The sequence below is a fragment of the Triplophysa rosa genome, linkage group LG1 (genome assembly GCF_024868665.1).
Source record: "Triplophysa rosa linkage group LG1, Trosa_1v2, whole genome shotgun sequence".
NCBI classification, from domain to species: domain Eukaryota; kingdom Metazoa; phylum Chordata; class Actinopteri; order Cypriniformes; family Nemacheilidae; genus Triplophysa; species Triplophysa rosa.
The window spans coordinates 31503232-31526372 of NC_079890.1; the positions used below are offsets into that span (position 1 = coordinate 31503232).

At 37.9% G+C, this 23141-nt stretch overlaps 1 protein-coding gene across 1 annotated transcript; it reads right to left on the reverse strand.

The window, feature by feature from the left end:
* Positions 1 to 135: 135 nt before the first annotated feature.
* Positions 136 to 20618, reverse strand: ppp1r14bb (protein phosphatase 1, regulatory (inhibitor) subunit 14Bb). The gene is made up of 5 exons (XM_057341794.1): positions 20448 to 20618; positions 19866 to 20130; positions 2762 to 2845; positions 2559 to 2591; positions 136 to 1981 (listed from the first exon to the last, which is right to left on the reverse strand). Exons 2-5 carry the CDS (start codon positions 20064 to 20066, stop codon positions 1913 to 1915), a joined length of 387 nt encoding a protein of 128 aa, XP_057197777.1. The 5' UTR covers positions 20067 to 20130; positions 20448 to 20618; the 3' UTR covers positions 136 to 1912.
* Positions 20619 to 23141: the final 2523 nt, after the last annotated feature.

The window sequence follows — 23141 nt, forward strand, 5'->3', positions numbered from 1 at the left end:
CAGATGCGTAGGAAAAATATCAAAATAAAAATTATGATAGATTATTACATTGATTATAAAATATGTTTATTAACAGTTACTACTTATTCCACATCATTTTTATTTAACAAGGAAGAACAACTGCCACACAATAAATGTAATTTAACAAAATTTTATTAAAGTTGCATAAAAGTGTAACAAAATTGGGCAAAAAAAAAAAACAAGTATTGCTAGTAGATACTTTTTTCTACAAAAAGGTGACCTTGAATACAATTGTTTTTACATTTTATCCTAATTCTTACACTTGTTTCTTTTAGGTGCAGTTCATCGTTTTTAATCCTCATGTCTCGATAGACAATGAAAAGAGGAAAAAACATTATCATTACATGACAATGATAAAAACATACAATTCCACTTCATGTCATCTAAAAATCCCTCTGTGCGATATAGCTAACTTTCTTTCCTAAAAAAACTGAATTGAAAGTACACAAGGATTTTGTATCCCACACCATCAAAAAGAGTTTTCCAAGTAATGTTTTTTCTTTACTTTTTGTTGTATATTCCTCATACAAATGTTTAAATTCATTTGGTTTTCATAACATAAACGTAACTTAAGGCAACATCTGAAAGTAGAAAGGGTGATTTTCAGGTAAAATGAAATGCTTGAGGAGCAGGTGAAACAAAAAGAGAAAATGAGAAGTGGGGGTAGAAGAAATAATAAGTTAGCAGATGGAAGAAAGATTAACGGTGTTGCAGAGAGAGAAGAATGGGAGCTGTGCAATAAAAGTGCTAGATAACCGTCATTGTACCTGCTGTCATGTGATCTACAAATAAACTCGGTAGTTATGAGGATGGACATCTCACATATGAATTAATATCAGCAATAACCTTGTGTGAGGTGAGAACATCTCTATTTAAACACTAGCTGTAAATGTTTAAATGGTACAAGCACAGAGCGTGACTATTAGCCCTCTTATTATAGCATTTGATTGGCTGAGACAAAAAGAGCAGATGGCTTCCTAAGATGATTTAGCGGAGTCACGTGAGAGGATTAATTCAGAAAGGCATCTTGAATTACGCACTGCAACTTGTCTTTCATGAGCGTGTCTGTGTGTCTCTCACCAACGTGCATATCTGAGATGTGTGTAAAGAAACACAGATGATGTGTGCACGTGTGGTTGTTTCTCTTGATCCCTGAGGGTGGTCGTTCCCAGGAGTTTCAGAGGGTGTGTGTAGGCAAGAAAAAACAAGAAATTTAAAAGCCTGATATTTTCTTCTACACAGCTCCCTCCCTCTGTAAAAACCACAAAGTAACTCCATCCCTTTTACAACAGCGTCATTTGCTCACTTTACAAGTAATGAAAACGTTTCATGAATGTTCGTGCTTAAGCCCTTAACTGAGCAATTATCAATTTTAATAGGAAGAGGAGAAGCAAAAACAAACAATAAATAGTCAAGGCCGCTTTTTTCTGAGCTCCTCTGACCTCATCAAATACCAAAGATCATCAAAGTTTTACAAACAACAGCAAAATTAAGTTCATGTGTCCTTTGTGACATCACAGAGAGCTCTGAAACTAAATAAAAATTCTAACAAAAATCCATATAACTAAATCAGAAAAAAAAACATTCTATGCATCGAGACAAATATGCACAGAGATGTACAACAATATGAAAATATCACGTCTACAAACACTTCAAAACAATTAAATCTTTCCCCCTTTACAAAAAAGTGAAATAGAATAAAATAAAGTTAACAAAACGAGAAAAATAAGCCCTGCTTATAAGGATCCGATTGGCTAGACTTCTCAAAACTTAGCCTCCACTTTCTCCCCAACGGATGCAAAGGAGCGATGGGGTTGGAAGAGCACCTGCTCAGGGGTACTCACACCCCTTAAACTGGGAATGAAGGGATGGGTTGGGGAGGAGTGGAGCTTTATTTCTTCTGAGGTGTACTGAGCTTCTGCATCCCACGGATCCGGTCAAGCAATTCAGCTACAAACTCCTACAGTAAAAAAAAGCATAGTTAAAAAAGCGTAGCAGAGGAGGAGACAATTTAACACCAATATGAGTAAGCATGCATGCATGGCATTTAAACTCACAGACAGACAGATTTTCACAGACAGCGTCATTGATTCCCACAGAACATCAATACCCACATTCTACAAATTCTCCACCTCTTGGATGTTAATTTGTTTTTTTTATATATATTCTTTCAGTTCAAATCAGGTAAGTTTAATTGTTTCAAACTTAAAGGCGCAAAATGTAATTTTTGCTGCTAGAAATCGCAAAACAATGACAAAAGCAAGGGATGTTTGGAATGGATGTTACACTGGTTAAAAAACTGCAAATTTCTCTGGATTCCAAAATTGTTGGAATGTACATACACAAGTTAACAAAATAACACTGTGCTAGTGATTTTAATGCACAAATCGTACATATTATGCATTTATTAAGGCTTTAAGTTATCAACAGTAGTGTAAAACTCAATTTTATTTAATCTGCCATTTCTTACCCCAAAATATAAAAAGAAAATATAGACAAAGTTCCATGTGGGCTTTGCTATTATATCATGGACTTACTTCAGTTGGCTTATAACAGTCTACCAGCAGGTCCTGTTGGATACCAAAAGAAAGACTGTCATATAAATATAAAGTATTTGAAAAAACAACGCCTTCAAATGCAGGTCATCCAACCAGAACTCAGAGTCGAAACTATACAGTTTATAATTAAATGTTGAACAGGCTGTACTCTGTAGTCCTGAAGGTTTTATGTGAAAGGATACCTTGACATGAGCAGCACGGTCTGCATCATTCTCCATGTCCAATAGTTCATCTACATCAATCTCCAGCTCTGGAATCGCTTCCTCCTGTGACACAAACACATGCGCATGCCATTATACAACAGAAAAAAATCCATTTGGTTAAAAAGATAGCTAACTGGTAGTTGCACAACTATTTTTAGAGATCTCCTACAGTATTCCTCTTGGAATATGTTTAAAATATCCTTGGGATATTTCTGCTCCCAGAAGATGCAGAAAACACAGAGGAAAAAGTAGCTAGGCAAAAACAAAGGAATCACAGTGTCATTGGTAACATGCATGACTCTGGAATGTGTGTTTAAGTGGAAGGCAGGGTGAGTGTTTTCTTATCAAAGACTATGGATCTGTCTTTAAAGAGGTTTAGTGTATTTAGAGCAGTTCCTTGTTAAATCACCACCAGGGTTGATGCAAGGTCAGTGCAGTTCTGCCTTCTCACCACAAGGGTACACTCTTGTGTCACAAACACACTTAACCATCAGCCTTTGAGCACATTAGAGATACCCATAAATTGAGCTCACACATGATAAAAAAGGTTCGATAAAATGTTTAAACACTTATTTTTACTAGCAGATTAGGAGTGGAAACTTTATAGACCGTTTCAGTTTCACTGAAGCACGTCTCCATTTGTCTTACTTTCCACTCATCCATTTGAGTGGAATTTATGAATCTCACCATTCATAGCGATGTTTGTTTTGTTACTCACTCGTGTGATGTTGAGATCAGTGTCTCCTCACCCTAGATTTTATGTTGTTATATTGAGCTTTCTCAAAAGCATGTGAATAAACGCATGACTAAAATGATTCATGCAACATTGCAAGGTCTGGCAAGGTCAAACTAATTTTTTAGAGACCTTTCAACCACTTAAATATACAAATGATAGGAAAACAGGATAGAAAATATAGAGCCCCTAGTCCTACACCCTTTCACCATATGGAAAGCCTGGATTAAAGTCCATTTTTCAGAAGAAAAATAAGTCTGGAATGATGTACAAGTAAGAATAAGTAGATTTAGGTAAGATATTCCCTTTATGGTCATCCACACAGTACTGACTGTTCACAGCACAAAAATCACCCCGATACAGCAGCAAATCTTATGGGAACCAAATGTAATTTTGTCTTTCAGATAAGCATGTTTGTTTTGAGTAATACTGCTTTGTTTGGCTATTTTTATCAGTCCATTTCACATATATGGCCTTGAGCCATTGGCACGGCGCTGGACGTGAAACAGATCCATCTGCTTTTCTTACCACTGGTCTGCCTGTCAGTTTGCATTGTCACCATGACTGCTCCCTGCTCGCAAGCTTCTATAATTCAAATGCTAAATCAAAGTCAAACTGCTTATGTTTCCTTATAACTGAGTTCTATTCTGTATTTAAATGTAAAAATAGAACCGTGTGTCAGTGGACACTCCAAACCTCAATTATACGCTGCTGTATTTTTTTTCATTCCGTCCCTTCAGTCTTTCTTTCAATAAAGTTGTCTCGTTCAATAAAGACTGGTTAATGTCTCTCCCACAATCCTCTCCACTCATCTTTCTACAAATGACCTTCGCAACACTTTCAACCCCACTTCACTCTCATGTTCCCTCTTTCTCCCTTCTACAAACATTCAGTCCCTCAAGACCTTTTCCAAAACACATTTTATATTCCTCTTGCGCGCACACACACACACGACTTATGTACACCACGAGCTCATTGTGGCTTTGATGCAGTGACTCATGCACCATATTAAAATATAGTCTGTCTGGAGAAACAAGCAGTGGCACTTAAGCATGGAACATTAAAACTGGCCAGTGTTTTACTATGGAAATCAAATAGCACTAGCCAAAGTAGAGCTGATGCTTTTGTTCATTAAAACACTTTCTCTCTTTTTCTCGGTGCTGCTAACAGCTTTTGAATGCTCTCTTCCTCCCCCTTGGTTTGGGCTGCCCAGACCAGCTGTCACTGCACCTGCCTAACTGCCCCTTGCCCAAATCTTAACACAAACGCACATACACACACTGATATTGCTGTGGCACTGTCGCATTTAAATGGAGCCTTTAATTGCTCTTTTGAATTGACAAACCTTCAATTTGTGCGTGTAACTCGGAAGGAGTTAAAGTGTGTGTGTGTCTGTGTAGGAATGAATGAGCTGTAAAAACCACTTGAGCTGACTGTCAGGAAGTGGAATGTGAGACGTGCAAGCGTGAGTGTGGACAGTGAGAAAAAGAATGCACAGCACAACATGTGGGCACCATGTGCTACTAGTCATTCACAGAGACAAGGAGAAAGATAAAGTGTAATGACAAAAAATCAACATAAGAGCAGAAAATAGACAATAAGAACTAAATATAATCAAAAAGTCTAAATACTGTATGATCAAACAGAAATTATTGTAACCCACTTAACTAGAGATTTATATATCCACAGACAGTGTTGGGTAAGTTACTCTGAAAAAGTAATTAATTACTAGTTACTCATTACATATTCAATAGTGTAATTAGATTACTGTATAAATTACTCTCTCCAAAAAGTATTTAGTTACTTATTACTAATTACTTTCTATATCCTACATCAATATTGATTAGTTAAGTGACTGAAGGATAGACATGAAACGTCTTATTTAATTCATTCAAATAAATAATATTAAACTACATAAAGTACTCTTATTAACTGACTAAAGTATCACAGATGTGAGAATTATACATTAAAGCAAGGATTTTAAAGTTAGACTTTGAATTTTGATGTCAATTCCACTATTGCAAACACATATTACACAAAGTATTTAGTTTAATTACATCGGAAGTAACTGTAATTAAATTACAGAAAAATAATAGTAATCCCATACTTTACTTTTTCAAGGGAAAAGTAATTAAATTACAGTAACTAATTACTTAGTAACTAGTTACACCCAACACTGTCCACAGATCAAGTCATATAACAAAGTATATTTACATGCACAGAAAAAAACGACTAATAAGCTATGAATACGTCTTTAAACAAGATTGCTAAATCTGGTAAATGCATTAATAGCTTTTAAATATTTAATACCACAGTTCACTACTACATAAAAACTACATTTTCTGTTCTCATGTGGGGTTTCTTCACAAGTGTGTACATGTTTATTGCTGTGGCTTTGCTATTATATAACATTCAAAATGTTAAATTGTGATCCATTCTACATCTACATGAATTCGCAAAAAAAAATTGCACAGGAATTCGAAACTATTTTTCGAGGTGGCTAATTTATATGAATTCATACGATCTTATTCGTACTATTTACTTTCGCACCGGTGGGGCCTCAGTATGGACCTTTTTCAGGTTTCTCAGCAGAGGAAGTCCTCATTGTTGGGTAAACTTATATAGCAGTGAATGGGAGACCACACATATATTTTTGCATTCTCATTTGCTTAAATCGCAAAAGAAAAACTTAACGATAATGTTTTCACCACTTTCAACTAAATGAAAAAAAAGAGAGAGTCTGATAACGGCAGTCAAAAGAGAGAATGATGTCAAATTTTCCGTGTCTTCTACGCTGTGTAAGAAACACCCTCGCATTAGCTTTAACAATTTTTTGTAATTTGATGCAAAGGTAATACAGTATAATACAAAGTACTGTATAGTGTTATAAAAGTACATACATTTAAAAAAAAGAGAATATAAAAAACTTGAGGATTTACGATCCTGATGACCGTTAAACACATTCATTTTCCTAATAATCATACGTTTTTGTACAAATTACATCATACCAATTCGCCACCTCATTCAATATATACAAATTCCAATGAGATCAAGTTGGAAATCATTTAGCTTTCTTGTGTAGTTAGTACAACATGCAGTTATTTGTCAAGACACAGGATAAACAGTTTCGACTGTCATTATGTATGGCATAGAAATCATTATGCCACACACAATTGCCAATACAGCAAACATGACATGAATTTATAGCATTATTTGTGAATATGCTGAATCATGAACTTTTCATACATTGAGTTTTAAGATTTAACTGTATCTCTTCATTCTTACCGTTTAGTTCCACCCTGATGCAGTTTGGATCTATGTAATCTGAACTACCAGCCTAGAGCCTGAAAACCTGACAAAATGATGTTGTATAATACTAAGATGTGTCGTTTAAGTACATAATAACTTGCTTTCCAAGCACATGCGTTGTGCTGAAGCTCTCAGACTGAAAAGTTATTATGGATTGTAGTCTCATTGAGTCAGGCTTCTACATATCATCATGACGTTCGATCAACTTTGCAGCTTTGTTCTGACCAAGAACTGCCAATGTCCGACCAGCAACCGCAATATGGTTAATTTTATACAATTCATGGCACAAAGACAATCAAGACTTTCAAACTCAAATAATGTGGCACAATAACTGTGCACAGTTGTTCAGAAAACGGTGAAAAATGTAGAAGTAAAGTATTATTTCACAGATATAACATTCAAAGGTGATGCCATAAACTTGACAAACACTGGAAAATCTTTGTCTCCGTCTCATCCTAAATGCTGTGTGTCAATGTGAGTCAACCTCTCGGTCAACGTTCAGGTGTGTTAGTTTGCATTAGCAAGGTAGGACATGTCTACCTTGGATTTGTGGATGACTGAGTTCATGTCTGGAATTTTGTGTGTCTATGTGCTTATGCAAGTGTGCAGTATATGTGAGTATGAGCATCTACATGTGTGTGTTACAGCACTACAGGTCTCAGCAGTCAGTGTGAATCTGATGTGACAGTATGGGAGCATGACGGTCTCGGCCTCAGCATTTGACCCACATAAACAGATGACTTTATCACTGAGGATGGTGGCTGTATGGCTCCTGACGGGGCACTTGAGGCGCCAGACATATCCTGAGCTCAGCCAAACTGGTATGAATGGTATCTGGGTAAATTCAAAGTTTCAAACACAAAACTACATTTCTGTCATCATTTACTCATCTTAATATTGTTTGAAACTCGTATGACCTTCTTTAAAGTGCAAAAAAGATGTTTTGAAGAATGCACATGGAGACCAAGAACATCAGTAGTCTCTTTTTATATATATTGAAAAAGCATTCTTTATGCAATATGGAAAGTCATACTAGTCTTAAATGGCATGAGGGTGAGTAAACGATAAACAATTTCAACTTTAAGCTCATGTGATAAACAAAAACTAACTGAATGTTATCAAGAGCAAAACTGTCCTGCATCATTCAACAAGCTTTAACCGCAGAGAGATTTACACCTCATTCATCAAGTTGTTCCAAACCTGTCCAGGTAAACAAAACTTGCTTAGTTGAGGATCCAGGAAAGTGTCCTGACTCTGTAAGCATGTGTTTTGAACTTCTCACGGTCCGCTGCATGTGTGTTTGACAGAGTTGCTTGATATCTGATCACATATTCAAGAGCCAGCTCTTCAACCTGTGGGTAATAGCTGGGGGCATTGCATGGGTTGGTTAATCTCTGATGCCAAGATATGATCGCGAAAAGGAAGAGGACAAAGATAGGGAGAGAGAGAACTGTAGACAGGAAGAAGGAAATGAGTCGATAGCAGATTCAAAGATTCACACCAGAAGCAATAGATCACTGAATCTCTAGAGCTTTACCCACATTCACTCTCTCTTCGGGTTACAACATATATAATGAAAACCTTACTTAATATTACCTTGGAGACAAATTAGGTATAAGTATGAGCCCAGGTGTGTGGATTCAACAGCTCTCTAGTGAAGTAATTTGGGTATTACCAACTTTAAACTGCTGATAAAAACCCACATCCTGAGCAATAAGCAAAAATAAAATGATTCATATAGTGATGAACTGTTTCTCAGAAATAAGCAGGCACTTGTTTAGACACTCAAGTGAAATTAATGGCTAATATGTGTAAACACACATGGAAAAAAACAGCTCAGACAGATTGTTAGACGGGTAACGTGTAACTCAGAACAGTGAACATTGCTGATGTTTTAGGTGTCCGAAACAAAAGGAACAAGACACAGCTGGCTCTCTTCAGGCGCAGAGATGCATAGCAAGAGTTGGCAAATCTAAACCTGGGAAGAATTTATCTTGAAAGATGCTAGACTTTAACACAGAGCAGGCCCTGCATAACTAAAACGGAAAGATGGCAACATTCAGGCACTTTGGACTACATTCAGAAATATCACGTTTTGAATGGAAAAACTGTTTTTAATCTGAGTTTGATCTGACTCTGAAAGTTTTGACCCAAAGTTTACACCGATGTCCTGTCCAGACATAATCCTACAAGAAACCCACATATCAATTTTTTATGGACTTTTTGTGGCTGTTAAAGGGACAGCTCACCCAAAAAGTTCTGCTGAACACAAAGAAAGATATATGGAAAAATGTTAGCAATTTTCAGTTCTGGGATGTGATTGACTACCATAATTGTTTGCTTTCCTACAATCTACAAAATATGTCATTTTGTGTTCAACAGAACATAAAAATACAAAAAATGTCTACTATGGTAGTGAATTATTTCCCAGAACTTAAAATTGCTAATATTCTTCCAAATATCTTCCTTTGTGTTTAGCAGAACAAAGAAATGTATACAGGTTTGGCACAACTTGAGGGTGAGTAAATGGTGACAGAATTTTAATTTTTGGGAGAACTATCCCTTTAAGTTAATTTCACAGTCTTAATCTTTTAGTAAATATGTTCAAAAATTATGTAAGCAAAGGTGTAGACACATTTTTAAAAGCTAATAATATGCATAATGAAATGCTCTTTAGAACAGGTCCTTAAATATGCCCTGACCCAGAGTTGTTTAAACATAAAATACACCAAAGGAAATTGTGCTTCAAACCATTTCATGGGGCTTTCAATATAATATCCTGCATACTGTTCCAAACAGTAAAGCACAAACTTTAACTTTCAGTAAAATTAAAATGGGAAGGGACATAAGACATCAAGTCAATATCCCTAACTAACCTCTGATCAATCTCATGCACATAATGCCCTAAAATTGATTTTTTTTCTTAGTAATTGATGCAGTCTGACAGTGTCACAGACAGAAGTGGTGGTAACAGAGCCAGTAGAGGTGGGCTAGGGACACAAGCTGCCACAGGAAAGAATATAGCTGGGCTGTATTGGGCCAGTGAGGGGTGGGGATGTATCACACCCGCTGTCTCTCAAAATGCCCATGGGGTTATCAGCCGTCAACACACTGACGAATGACAAACAACACACACACAGAAGTGAAGGGGTGTTTCAGCAAGCATGTGTGTGAAAGAAAAAGGGTTAGACTGTTTTGACATTCTCATAAAAATAACTGAAGTGGTGAAGACTAAGACTGTCATAGTATCTTTAAAACTGTACATTTATTTACAGCTTTGAATACACCTAAACAAACTGTTAACTGGTATGTGTATGTTTATGTAGCAAATCTCAACTACAGGGAATAAGTGTATGCATACTAAAAGAGATTAAATTGTATGGGAGCCGTACCTATGACAACAGCCAATCATGACACTCACACGCAAAACCAAAAGGTCACTATGCCATCGTCCTCTCACTTCCTTCTCAACAAAGAGCGCAAAAACTAGAGGAAGAATGTGACATTTACATTTAGTCATTTAGCAGATGCTTTTATCCAAAGCGACCTACAAATGAGGTAAACAATGGGAGCAATTGGAAAAGCAAAAAGCATAAGCGCAGTAAAACTGGTCCCATATAGCCTACCACAGCATACAAAGCTAAGATTTTTTTTTTAAGGATAGAAAGAGTAGAAAAGAAATAGAAGTCAGAATTAATCGGTCAGGTGCTGAAGGAAGAGATGTGTTTTCAGCAGATTCTTAAAGATGGCTACAGAATCTGCTGATCTTGTAGCAGCGGGCAGATCATTCCACAAATGTGGAACAAATCCAGAGAAGATACTTGAGAGTGATTTTTTCCCTTTTTGGGATGGCACTGAAAGACGTCGTTCGTTTGCAGAGCGTAGGGATCTGGTGGGTACATAAGTTTGTATTAGCGAGTGAAGATATGGTGCTGCCGAACCAGTGGTGGTCTTGTAGGCCAAGAGCAGAGCTTTGAATTTGATGCAAGCGACAATAGAGAGCCAATGTAACTTAATGAAGAGAGGAGTGATGTGTGCTCTCTTCGGTTCATTGAAGACCACTCTTGCCGCTGTATTCTGGATCATCTGTAAAGGTTTGGTTGTGCAAGCTGGAAGTCCAGCCAGTAGAGCATTGCAATAGTCCAGTCTGGACAGGACAAGAGCCTGGACTAGGACTTGCGTAGCATGCTCAGACCGGAAAGGTCTAATTTACCTAATGTTGTAGAGGATGAATCTAAAGGACCAGGTGGTGCTGGCAACATGATCCGTGAAGTTTAGCTGATCATCGATTGGTTTCTGGCCGTTCTGGAAGGTGTGATGGTCGATACCGGCCAGGATTAAAAGCAGTTCTGTTTTTGCAAGGTTCAGCTGCAGGTGATGGTCCTTCTTCCAGAGCGAAATGTCACTCAGGCATGCTGAAATGCGTGCAGAAACAATCAGATCGTCAGGCTAAATTAAAAGGTGGAATTGTGTACAGTATCATCCGCATAGCAGTGATAGGAAAAGCCATGTTTCTGAATGACAGAACCTAGGGATGTCATGTATACGGGAAAGAGCAACGGTCCAAGCACTGAGCCCTGAGGCACCCCTGTATTGAGATGTTGGGACTCAGAGACCTCACCTCTCCAGGATTCTCTAAATGACCTACCTGAGAGGTAAGACTTGAACCATTGTAGCACCATTCCAGAGACACCCATAGCCTTGAGGGTCGACAGGAGGATGTGGTGGTGAGATGTGAGAGAGACAAACAGCCATTAGAGAAAAGCATCTGGAAAAGTATATAGTCTATAGCGGGAAAGACAAATGTGATAGGGGAAGTCAGTGTATTGTGTATTGATTGGATAGACTGTTAAATGCAGTCAGTAACAGGCACACAGGGCTCATTAAGATAAGTGATAATGACCTCACACAATGAAACATTCGACAGTTAGTCTATAGGCTTAATTAACAAAGTCCACAATGCTGTCAGTGATTTAAGATTTTGAGAGAGAGAGCAAGCAATATATTTTGGCTCTGTCTGAATCTCTCACTCAGAAAAGCCCTGGCATCCTTTTTTCAACATATCTGCAAACTAAGGTAAATGCCTTTTATTGTGCATCATAATGCAACAATAGGTTGATGAGTTAATGTATGTTTGTATGCAAAGCCCGGAAGCGAGTTAGCATTTTTGCACTTCAAGGCTCTATCGCCCCAAAGTCTATGGGATTTTTGGTAAATTGACTGAAATAAGATCTGATAAAAAATTTTTACATTTATTTATTTATTTAAAATTTGGTTCTTTTAGCTAAATAAAAAATCAAAACAAGCACATGTGGGATATTCAAATGTGGCTGAGTGAGTGTGTTTACATGCACAAAATAAACGGATATCTATCAAAAATCAGCTTAAAAAGAAAACTGTTTTCACGTGTTTACATGCATAGTAATAAACCGGCTACGCATAAAACTGCGTTTACATGGAAGTTTGAGACTTGCTGGGTTTCTTGCGGGCAGTGATGTCACCGTCAATAGTCTGTTTAATTATTAAAAATGCAGCGGGAAAATGGTCAGAAGCTATATTTTTATATCTCTTCTCATGTCCGCAATACCTGCATATGCAACAATAGTTCTTCATTTTCACGTTTCTACATCAACTGCATGATTCGAGAGCGGACTTTTATGCGTTATTTTACTATTACTTCTGTTTGGGACTTTTACTATTGTGCTGTCAGACATGCGCACCATAAACAAAACTGAGAAATGACTATATACTGCTATTTCATACTTATAACACTGCCGTGCATTATATCACATACATCATGTTTTACTGCTGTAATGGTTTTACCGGACTAAAAAAATTACATATTTTATCTTGTGTCTAAAATTACTACAGAAAAGCCATTTCCACAGTGAAAAACATTAGTTTTATATAATACGCAAATTAAACTACATTACCTTGGGTGTTTTGTTCGATGACTTAAATAAAACTCAGAAACAATCTACATGTCAGTTTTATATCGACTACGGCAATGTGATTATTTATTCTGTTGCTTGTCTCGTCTATAACATATCACTGAACATGGTGCCATCTAGTGGATTCTCATGAATAACAGGCACAAATAATGGATTTCACATTTCCTTATGACAACCATTAATTTGAAAGTAGTTATAATCCAGACATGAAGCAACTAGAGACATGATAAAGTTGTACTCTACGCATATCGAAAACCATTGAAATATGTGAAGAAATGTAAACGTGATTGTGCTTTTAATGCCGAAAAAGCGCAGCTCTCCCATTGGGTTCAGTGGGCTTTTAGTGCACTATTAACCTCACCAATATGGCGGCGCCATTGACATATCGCAGCAGCAGAGCAAAGCGGCCAATGCGGCATCTAGTTATATATATATATGTCTATGGTTCTATGTGTCTCTTGACAAAATATCACATGACAACTATTCACAAGAAACTCTAGAACCAATGAGATTTTAAATGATCAATGTATTACTGTATTTAAATTTAACGATTGTTGGGTTTCAATTTTGCCAAATATGCTCACAATACACACCTATTGTTTTAACCCACTGCAGTCATTTGGATTACTTTTATGATTTATGATGTGTTTTTGAGGCTGGTATATGTATATAATAAAGTGACAGATACTTTATGAGCAAATCTATAAGAAAAGTTTGAAAGAAGTTTCATATTTTAGTGAACTATTCCTTAAACTCCAAACTTCCTCCCCAGTCGAAAAAGTTTACAAATCATCAACCTTTAACCGTGACTTTGAAACCGCAAAGCATTAACATAGTGGCCACATTTACATGTCAACAACATCTGTTGGGTGACCACAGACGGTCTCGGCCCAGTAACAGTGAGGAGGAAGAGGAAGTAGGATAAATCAATTAGTAAGAAGTGTAGAAAGTTAATCGAACATTGTACTGTTCCTGGCAGTGGAGCAGCTCCTGGCCCTTTGCATGTCATTCCAGAGAATCTGGACAAGAGTGGCTGAAGTTTATTTTTAACATGGTCCCTGATGATGCTAGTCTGACCTTAACAGTTTGTGCAGCACATTCAGCGGATTTTGTGTTATGAACTTCCTATGAAGGCTGTTAAACTGGAGTCAACAGCAAATGTTAAACTAGCATTTGATCTTTATAGGCACTGGAGGCCTGTTGAATACAAAAGGGTTGAAAATAGTCACAAAAGCTAAATTACAATGCAAAAACCTTTTAATCTGAGTACAGTGGAGAACATCATTTATATGAAAGCTACAAGAGCATGTCCACAGCCCCCCCCCCCAGAATGGACGTAACAGATCAATCTCTGACAAATGAAGACACACAGTCAATACGAGAGTACGAGACAAATCTACAGTTGCACTAAAACCAGGTATAAAGAGAAGGTTGATCAATGCCAGTGTTGGGCACTAAATAGATTTGTGATAGAAGACCGTCAGGCATATGAGACCATTATGAGCATCTGAGAAACATATCAATCAATACTATGTAAGAGATATTGCATGTACTCCAGTCTTTCACGTAGTGGCTCTGTGGTTCATTCTTACTAAAGATAGGACATTTTGAAGGAGAGCGAAAGAGAGCAAAGGTGATAGAGAAAACACTAACAGGGGAACCCCTGCCATTCACAGACACACAGTCGCTCTCCCTCTCTCTCGTCTGTTGTTTCTGGAGAGGAAAAAGCAGGCAAGCATTCATCATATTCCCTAGTTTCGAGCACTTTAGGAAATTCAGTCTGGCTGCCTGGAAGTCAAGTGTGCATACGCATGTCTGTGCATGAATGTTTCTATTTGTAGCGGATTCAAACTAGTTATTTCTGAATTACCCAAAATTCTACTAATCCACCACATATTTCCAAAACAGCGCGCTCACGTTTCAAAAGAGCAAAGACATTATTCACATTTATTTTAAACCGTTTAATCTATAATAAAGTTGGAAATGCTACTGTTCTCCTATGTTCTAGTTTCTGTAATTATAGGCTTCTGCCAGTTATTATTACCACAAAGAAAGACGTTTAGAATGATGAAAGTGTTTTACAATCATTAACGGACAGAAGAGAACATGTTAGTGTGACTACACCCTTTGACCTATTACATGGCTGGTGATGTCACAGGTGGAGTGCAGAAGATGGTCTCATTGATATTGATAAGACTAAGGCCCAATCCCAATTCTATTTTCTACCCCTTCGCCTACCCCTCGCCCCTTCCCCTTGCCCCTTGAAACAAAGTGGCAAGGGGAAGGGTTACATATTTTCCGCTAAGAAATGGGACACCACTACTACACTGGTATACGTCATCATACGTCGTTGCTAGCTCCTAACGTTACGTCAGAGGACATGCGCCGATGCGCCGGGTATATGACAAAAATATATTTTCTAATATCGTGCAATCAGTGCTGTCCGCTAGCAAACTTTAGCGATTTTTTTGCAAACGTTAAAAGAACATAAGCGTAATCACAAGACTGAATGTAACATACATAAAATGATAAATTGTCATAAAAATCCTTTGAAAAAATTGCATTTGGGTCTGCTTGCTCGAGTGAGCAGCCATGTTGGAAATTTCTCTTAGCCCTTCGTTTGAAGTGAGGTCCCGAAAAATCTATCTATCTAAAAGCTATCTGGCCCTTCCCCTTACCCCTACCCCTCCAACCAAAAGAGAATTGAAACACACCTACCCCTTCACGTGAAAGCGCCAAACGGAGGGGTAGAGTTAGGGGTAGAATTGGGATTGGGCCTAAATAGGCTTAAACAAGGAAGAAATAGAAATTAAGGAGAAAGGTAGGCGGAAAACATAACCTGTTCAGAGCTACTTTATCCACGCATTTCAGAATTAAGATGACACTAAATTGCACTGTTACAAAATTCACAGACAAGTAAAACACGCTAAACCTATCTGTCACCTATACACACCCAACTCCCTTGAAAGTGCAGTACAGTAGTGCTATAATTTGTACATCTCTTGGCCTCCGTCTAGTGACTTTCGTAACACAGAAGGCCTTAACTGGATTATTTAGCAGCTAAAGTGCCAGACAGTCTGTCTGTATATAGTAGTTCACTTTGCTGAATCCTCTGTTCTTGAATTAGACTGTTTACAAGGGATGGCTATTTTCATCCTTATTACGTATTCCCAGTGTAATAACTGCTGACTGACAGACGATTCCCGAACAGGGATTTTCTTATTGTTGATTGGTTTTGAGAAAGGACATCCTTCCGCGTATACTGAGAACAATCGATCTCCCTCTGTCTAACTGGTTACCTTACGGTTTGTGGTTCTCTTTGAGAAAAGATCATTACCATATATTTAGATGATTTATAACATGGAAGATGCTTTTAATTGAAGTCACCTGAAAGGCTGCTCACTTTAAAGTGAGGATAGTACTAGTGTGCACTGAATCGTCGCAAGTATACTCACTTCACTCTCTGTGTATTTAAATACTGTGATGTACATCTGTGTAAATATACAGATTACTTAAGCAAACTGTTGAACATTTAAACAGATTTAAAAGATTGAAGTTTGTTTACTAAAAAAACAATGGCTGCATCTCAACTTTCACAATATGAACTAAAAATGTTTTGTAAGTATTTAAAAATATTTCAATAGGAAATTTTATGCAATAAAATAACATCCTGATACTGCACATGCACTTGTTGCATATTGTTTGCTTATGTTAGCATTAGCGCTTACGTAAAGGAATAACCTTAAATTCATTATTACCCTCTTTGCAACCTAATTTTTTTTTTAATTGAATAGTCACAACTCCTCCTATTTTGCTTTGACTCCATTTCTACATATTGTGCTTTTGCAAATCTCTAACAGAAATGCAAAGCTGACTATTTAAATATTACTGACTGGGCTCTCAACAGTATAGGAGATGCACTGGGAGACAATGGACACGCGCGTCTAAACCTGTTCTTTCCCTACACACACAGTCACAAGCAAGGAAGGGCTTCATAATCAGTAGCAAGTGAGGAACTGATGTATGTAAATGAGGTTTGTGAGTGAGTGTGTTATGTGAAATGATGCATGGGGGATGGAGAAGATCTGAGAACTTCACACAAAGCAAATAGAATAGAGTTCAACATCCTGTACACTGTTTATCAAGGCACGTGTGCACATGCAGAGCAGGACTGCTACAAAAAGGTGGTCACAAGACCTTTACTGCCCTCTTAAAACATCAGACAGTCACAACATACACACGCTTCCTGTAGTTTTGCCTGTAACTGGCATTTCCTTAGCTCATGACTCACAGCTTAGCAGTCTCCATTGTGTAGCTTCAACCCGATGATCCCAGAAACTGAAATTATGCCTCTCCTTCTCTCTCATGCTATCTGTATGTCGAGAGATTCAGCATTCTCTCTCTTTTACCTTCATCTTCTTTGCTGACTCATTTCAAAGTAAACAAAGCCGAAGCGGACATGCGCCGTGGGCATAACTTGTTTAGCAAGGTCAATGATTCAATGTGAACAGTTAACAGTCACAATGACATTTAAAGGCGGGGTAACCGATTTCCAAATTACGCTTTAGACAACCGAGTCGGGGTAGGGGTGTGTTTGTTTTGGTGATTTGAACATCAACAACGGCTAAGAGAAATCGGACACCCCACCTTTAAGTTGTTATAAACATATTTTGTGTGAGACGGCACGTGCAGTTGTACGTGGCAAAGTGCAACACACTATGTGGGTATCAATGAGAGGAAGGGGGAAAAAACTCAACGCCATCCTTGTGCTTCTAGCCAAAGCCACAGCTGTCCCTCTCTACACTTCCCTCCCTCGATCTCTTTTCACAGACCGTCTGTTGGTCTCCATCAATGATTATCTGTTTCCTTCTCCCTTGATATTTGCATCCTCATTTTAACTTCATTTATTTCTGCCATTAGTTCTCTATTTTAAACAACTTCACGTCAATAATTGATATCTTGGTAATGAGTCATTGTATTAAACCAACTAGCCAAAACATTCCGTGAAGACTTGCAAGCAATTATTCAGTAGTATGCACAACCAGATTGAGATTAAAGCTACAGTTTGTAAAAACCGCCGCTAGTGGGCGCAAGATCAAAACAACAACAATGGCGTAGCTTGATGACGCTGTGAAGGAGCGTGGAATGATGGGATCTGTTATCTTCAACTCCAACGCTAATGGCCATCAATCAGAAGGGAACGAGAAATCATGTTAGCGGATGAGGAAAAGTAATGAAGATTTATAAATGTTGCATATAATTGTGGTCCATAAATAAGCGACTGCTCGAAACAAGCTAGTGGCTTGCTAGACGCTAGACACTACTTCCGCATTTGTCCACGACACTGTTGTCATGCGGTTTCTACGTCAGTAAAGGCGGTAACAAAGGGGAAAGCGGATATGACGCCATTGACGGGCGACTGCACAGCCCCGTGTCACTGTTTAGAATGGCGATTTTCTCACAATTTACAAGTAGTTGGAAACATTTGAGATAATGTAAATACTCAGCTAAACAAAATATACAGTATAACACTAGCCTAGTGGTTTTAGGATATTTTACTGCAAAATTGTTACAAACTGCACCTTTAACACCCCATGAAATAGGTTATCAGATATTTAGATTGCAATGTCAGCAGTCTATAAGAGCGCACTCGCATGTAGAGCAAACAGAGGTGGACTTAAAGCCATAAAACTCAGTTGGTGATTTCATAGGGCTTTAAAAAGTGATTTTCCTTCATGGGCTTCCCTCCCTCTCTGTATTTTTTCTCCTCCCTTTTATTATATGTACCAATTTTCCTTTACCACCAACCCACATCTGTAACATTCGGACTAGTCCTTCATAATAAAACACAATCCATATCCAGGGAAACCAAATACTTGCTCTTGCTCTTACTCTCTGGCACTGTGCCACGCTGGCTCTCCGTGTGCCAACATTGTGTTATTGCGTTATGACGATTTAAGTCGTTTTTTAATGAATAGGATTATGACTCTCATGGGGCCGCACATCATTATTGTTTACTAAAAAGCTAGTAAATTTGGCCAAGCGAATTTAAAGCGCTGAGATATTGGAACAGGCGAGGAAGCAAGTGGTTACGTTACTTTCTGTGGTTAGAGGTTGGGGGAGGATGCGAGAGACGCAAGTTTAATCCACGTGTTAAACTTTTTGGGTAGTGCTATATTCCCTTTTTGTTTATGGTCAGGCATCACTTTCCCATATTATGTGTTTACGCATAATGTCCTACGTAAACGAAAGTTCTGAATATCTAAATGATTTAACGAGTATCTATCTGCACAAAAGCTACTGAGAGTTGATCATGTAAAGAGCACGTTAAAGGAACACTCCAATTTTTTTGGAAATAGGCTCATTGAACTCAATTCATCGAATGAACTCTTTGTTCATTTTTAAACGTGATGCTACTGGTCTAATTGGATTCAATGATCTATGCTAAGCTACGCTAAAAGTGCTATCCCAGACCCAGAAATCGGCTGAATAGATTCCAAAACGGTAAAACTCAATTTATTAACTCTGGGGGAGTTGGAGAATGAGCCTATTTCCAAAAAAAGTGGAGTGTTCCTTTAAGGCTTAATTGTTTCTTTTTATTAATTTTGTTGTTAAACAATTATAATATTACTAGCAAAAATAATTTACATATTGAAATAAGGTACAACAATGGTTAAAATACATATATAAAAGAAAAAGAAAATGTTTTTATCGCTTTTTACGTGGTTGCGTACGTTCTGACGTCACGGCGCATTGTAACGGATTAACACGCAGGTAAAAGAAGGACTTCATAAACTCTAATTTAAACTCTTCAAATCTCTGAGAACAAAAAGTGGGTCAATTTCAGATCGATGCTTGCACACAAATACATTATGTGCATTGTCTCGCAATATGTAGCAATAAAACTTTAGCAGTAAAGTTGGCGTTAGAAAGCGCACTAATCTTTGGGATCGTAACACATTGATGAAAATAACATGCATGGTTTTCCCTACAACAAGCTCGTGCATACTAACACTCGAATGATTGATAAAGGGACTAAAGGTCTTGACACGGCTATTTTTATATTTGTAAAGCTTTCACAAACTCTTACCTCACAGTCGTAGAGATCCGTTAGCTGGTCAATAATCCACTCATCCAAATTAAGTCTCTTTCTCAACTCTTTTCTGTCGTATTTCACCGTGACCCGTCCTGCCTTTCGCACCGGGATTTCGGCTTCTTCAGTCGAGCCGGTGGGCGTCTGGAAATAAACGCGAGCTTGCTGGCTCGACTCTGGGCTTGTTACCGCCGCCATAGTCCTCAAATATCCTCTGAATTACCGGTTGATAGAAGATCGGATTCTCTCAGTGTTTGATGAGCTGGACAGAGCAGCGTGATTTAAAAAGCCACTTCTAATTATTGTTTTCTTATAGCAAAGCTTAATGGCATTTGGCAACTACTTGATAATATTTGTACAGTCATATAAAGTTATTTCTATAAACGGTTGTTTGTTTCGCTTGCTCTTGTACAAATAACCGTATCGAGCAAACCGCGTGTCTCCTTTGAATTTTAAAAGTAACCTAAATCACGTTAAACTCAAGAGTCCTCCCAGTGGCCTAACGTTACTATTATCCAAATAAAGATGGAAGCCGTTTGCAAATATTTATCCGTGCATTTAAATAGAAAGTCTACAGACCTTTAAATGTTATCCAATGCAAAAACAACGAAAACAAACAGTACACTGCCCCACTTCTTTCTTTCTTACTGTCCGTCTCTTTTGTACTTCCTATACCCCTCCCTCTCTCTTCCTACTCTGCTTCCCTCACCCGAATGATGTGCGTGTGTAACCCCCTCGGAGACACGGCTGTCCTTTCTCTCTCTCTCTCTCCCCTCCCTCCCCTGTCTACGCTGACTAATAAATTTACCAACCAACCCTCGCTCCGGGCTAAATGCAACCAGATAATCCTGTTGTTTTAGTCAATTGTTGAAAAGAAGGTTTTGTTTATAGTCACAATTGTTTATAACGACTTTACCTGCTCATTTGAAGCTTTTTATTTCAGTTAGGAAATTTGCTAATTTTTACTCATGTATCTTAGATATCATGCACCAGGGGCCGTTTCAGAAAGAAGGTTTAGTGAAAACTCTTGAGTATATTAACTCTGAAATGAGGGAAACTCTAGGTTTTCCATTTCAGAATGTGAGGTATGTCAAAACCGAGAAAGTGGGGTAACTCAAACCCGTTTCTAAAAGAGAGGTAACATACTCTCAGAGTCAGTATCCGTAGTAACTTATTCTGTGAACCTAACCTGGTCGGGAGCAGGTTTTCTTTGGTAAACCCAGAGTTTCTTTCGATCTCCTCCCCCTTTTTAATTGGTGTACCTCATTCATTCATTCATTCATTAATACAGTCATTCATGGCACACATTTTCATCACACAGAGACCATCTCAGTGACTAAAATGTCATATGTGCTTTTATAGAGGATCCTGTATGTGAAGAGGCTGCATTCATTCATATGGATGTTCTTTGATTTCAGGAGAGGAATTTAGGACCCGAGTGGGACTTTCTCATTTCCCTGTGCATTTTTATTAAAACTGTACCATTTTTCTTCACAGTGAATTAGATATATCAAAATATATCTCATCCATCCTTACATCAATAACATCAGCCATCGTGGCCATGTATTAAATCAGAGCACATTCTTTCCCCTTGCATGTTCTCACAATTGTTAGTTTTCTATGGAGGATAAGAAATGACTTAATAACGTGCATGAATAAAGAAATTAATAAATACAGACAAATGCAGTGATAAAGGTAATAAACAATTCATTTAGACGTGCAGCAATTCCTACCCAAAACTTCTCCGAACAGGGTTCAAACCCATGATCACACTGACTTTGACACGAGATTCTGACACACTAACAAGAGTGAGAGATGGAAGATTTTTATTTATTTCGTTCATTTATTCATTAATTTACTGATTAATTTGTTTGTTTATTGGTACATTTATCTTTTTATCAATTTAAACTTAAGTCATTTACACATTAAAGCACATTAGTAAATCCACTGTATGCAGAGCAGAAAGTGTGCCTCGCTCTCAAGTGCTTTCTGCAGCCATGTTACTTTTTTTGGTGCTGTTGTCATGTGAATCGTAATATCGGAGCTCCATTGATCATGGCTTGTCCTAGTTGTGGTGCAAGCGCTTAAAGGCAGGGTGGGTGATCCTGTCCAGAAACATTTTTTTGTCATGTTGGCTGGAAATCTCTTTACATCCTGGTAGCAATCAAGAAGTATAGTGGTCCAATAATATTTTTATAATTATATATCGTCTGTGAAAGGAGTAGGACCAAAAAACGTTCACCCAATCAAAACGTTCTGGCCGAATGCTGTGACTGGTCATGTGTACATTTTCAGCCAACGTATTTTGCAAAACACTGCGCACCCTGTTCACGCAGACATCATTCGTCATCAGAGCGCTCACGTCCGCTGTGTCAATAGGAGAATGGCGGACAATCAGCAACAATCAAACTTTCCTGCGGAACCGACAAGTAAATCTACAAAATGAAAGTCAGTTTTTGAAAAAGCAGTGACGAAGAAACGTTTGGATCATGAAAGAGGAAAAACTTGAATTAACATCGGTTCAGCTTTTACACGACGGAGACAGCTCCGGCAGGCAAGGGGTCTGAAAGACGATACCATGGATGCTCTCTTTCTTTTGGACAGGTATGTACATGCTTCGAGAAGAATTTAATGGATATGGTTTGTAATTTGTTACGTGGATTTACGAAATACATTCATGTGTTTGGAGGAGGCGTGGCTTTGAACGGCGAATCGCATAGAGGGTGGGATTATAGTAAATCAAGGTAAGTCTACCCAGAGTTCATAGAACTAACTCAAATCAGCTGTTCTGAAACCAAAAACTCAAAGTTTCGCTCAGAGTTCACATTTTAACTCTGTGTTGGTTGAACCTCCTTATTGAAACGGGCCCCAGGCCTGTTACATATAGAAACCTTAACTATCTAAACTATTTTATTAGTCAATACATTTAGTCATGACAAGTAAAACCCTCCCATTGTTTATTGGATTACAAAAATAACAATCGCTTACAATTATGTATTTGGCAGATTGCAGATAGCTTTATCCAAAGCTACTTAAAGTGCATTCAAGCTATAAGTTTATGTGCGATCTCTGGGACAGGACCAATGATGTTTGCATTGCTAACACAGTTCTCTACTAAATGAATTGAACACTTAGAGTTGTCAGAATGCTTTGGTTTGATTACAGGGCCCACAGAGAATTCAGAACATGCGTTGTGATGTTTTACAAGTGGTATGAGGAAAAATAAATTATTCAAAATACTGTCTGGGTCTTACAGTCTGTTAACCTCAATGT

Bases quoted from the DNA above. Each gene is read 5' to 3' on its own strand.
- ppp1r14bb (XM_057341794.1), bottom strand. From the start codon at position 20,066: ATGGCGGCGGTAACAAGCCCAGAGTCGAGCCAGCAAGCTCGCGTTTAT. The intron at 2,846-19,865 runs GTAAGAGTTTGT...TTTGTGTCACAG, and splicing joins CGGATCTCTACGACTGTGAG to GAGGAAGCGATTCCAGAGCT. The intron at 1,982-2,558 runs GTAAGTCCATGA...TTTTTACTGTAG, and splicing joins ACTGTTATAAGCCAACTGAA to GAGTTTGTAGCTGAATTGCT.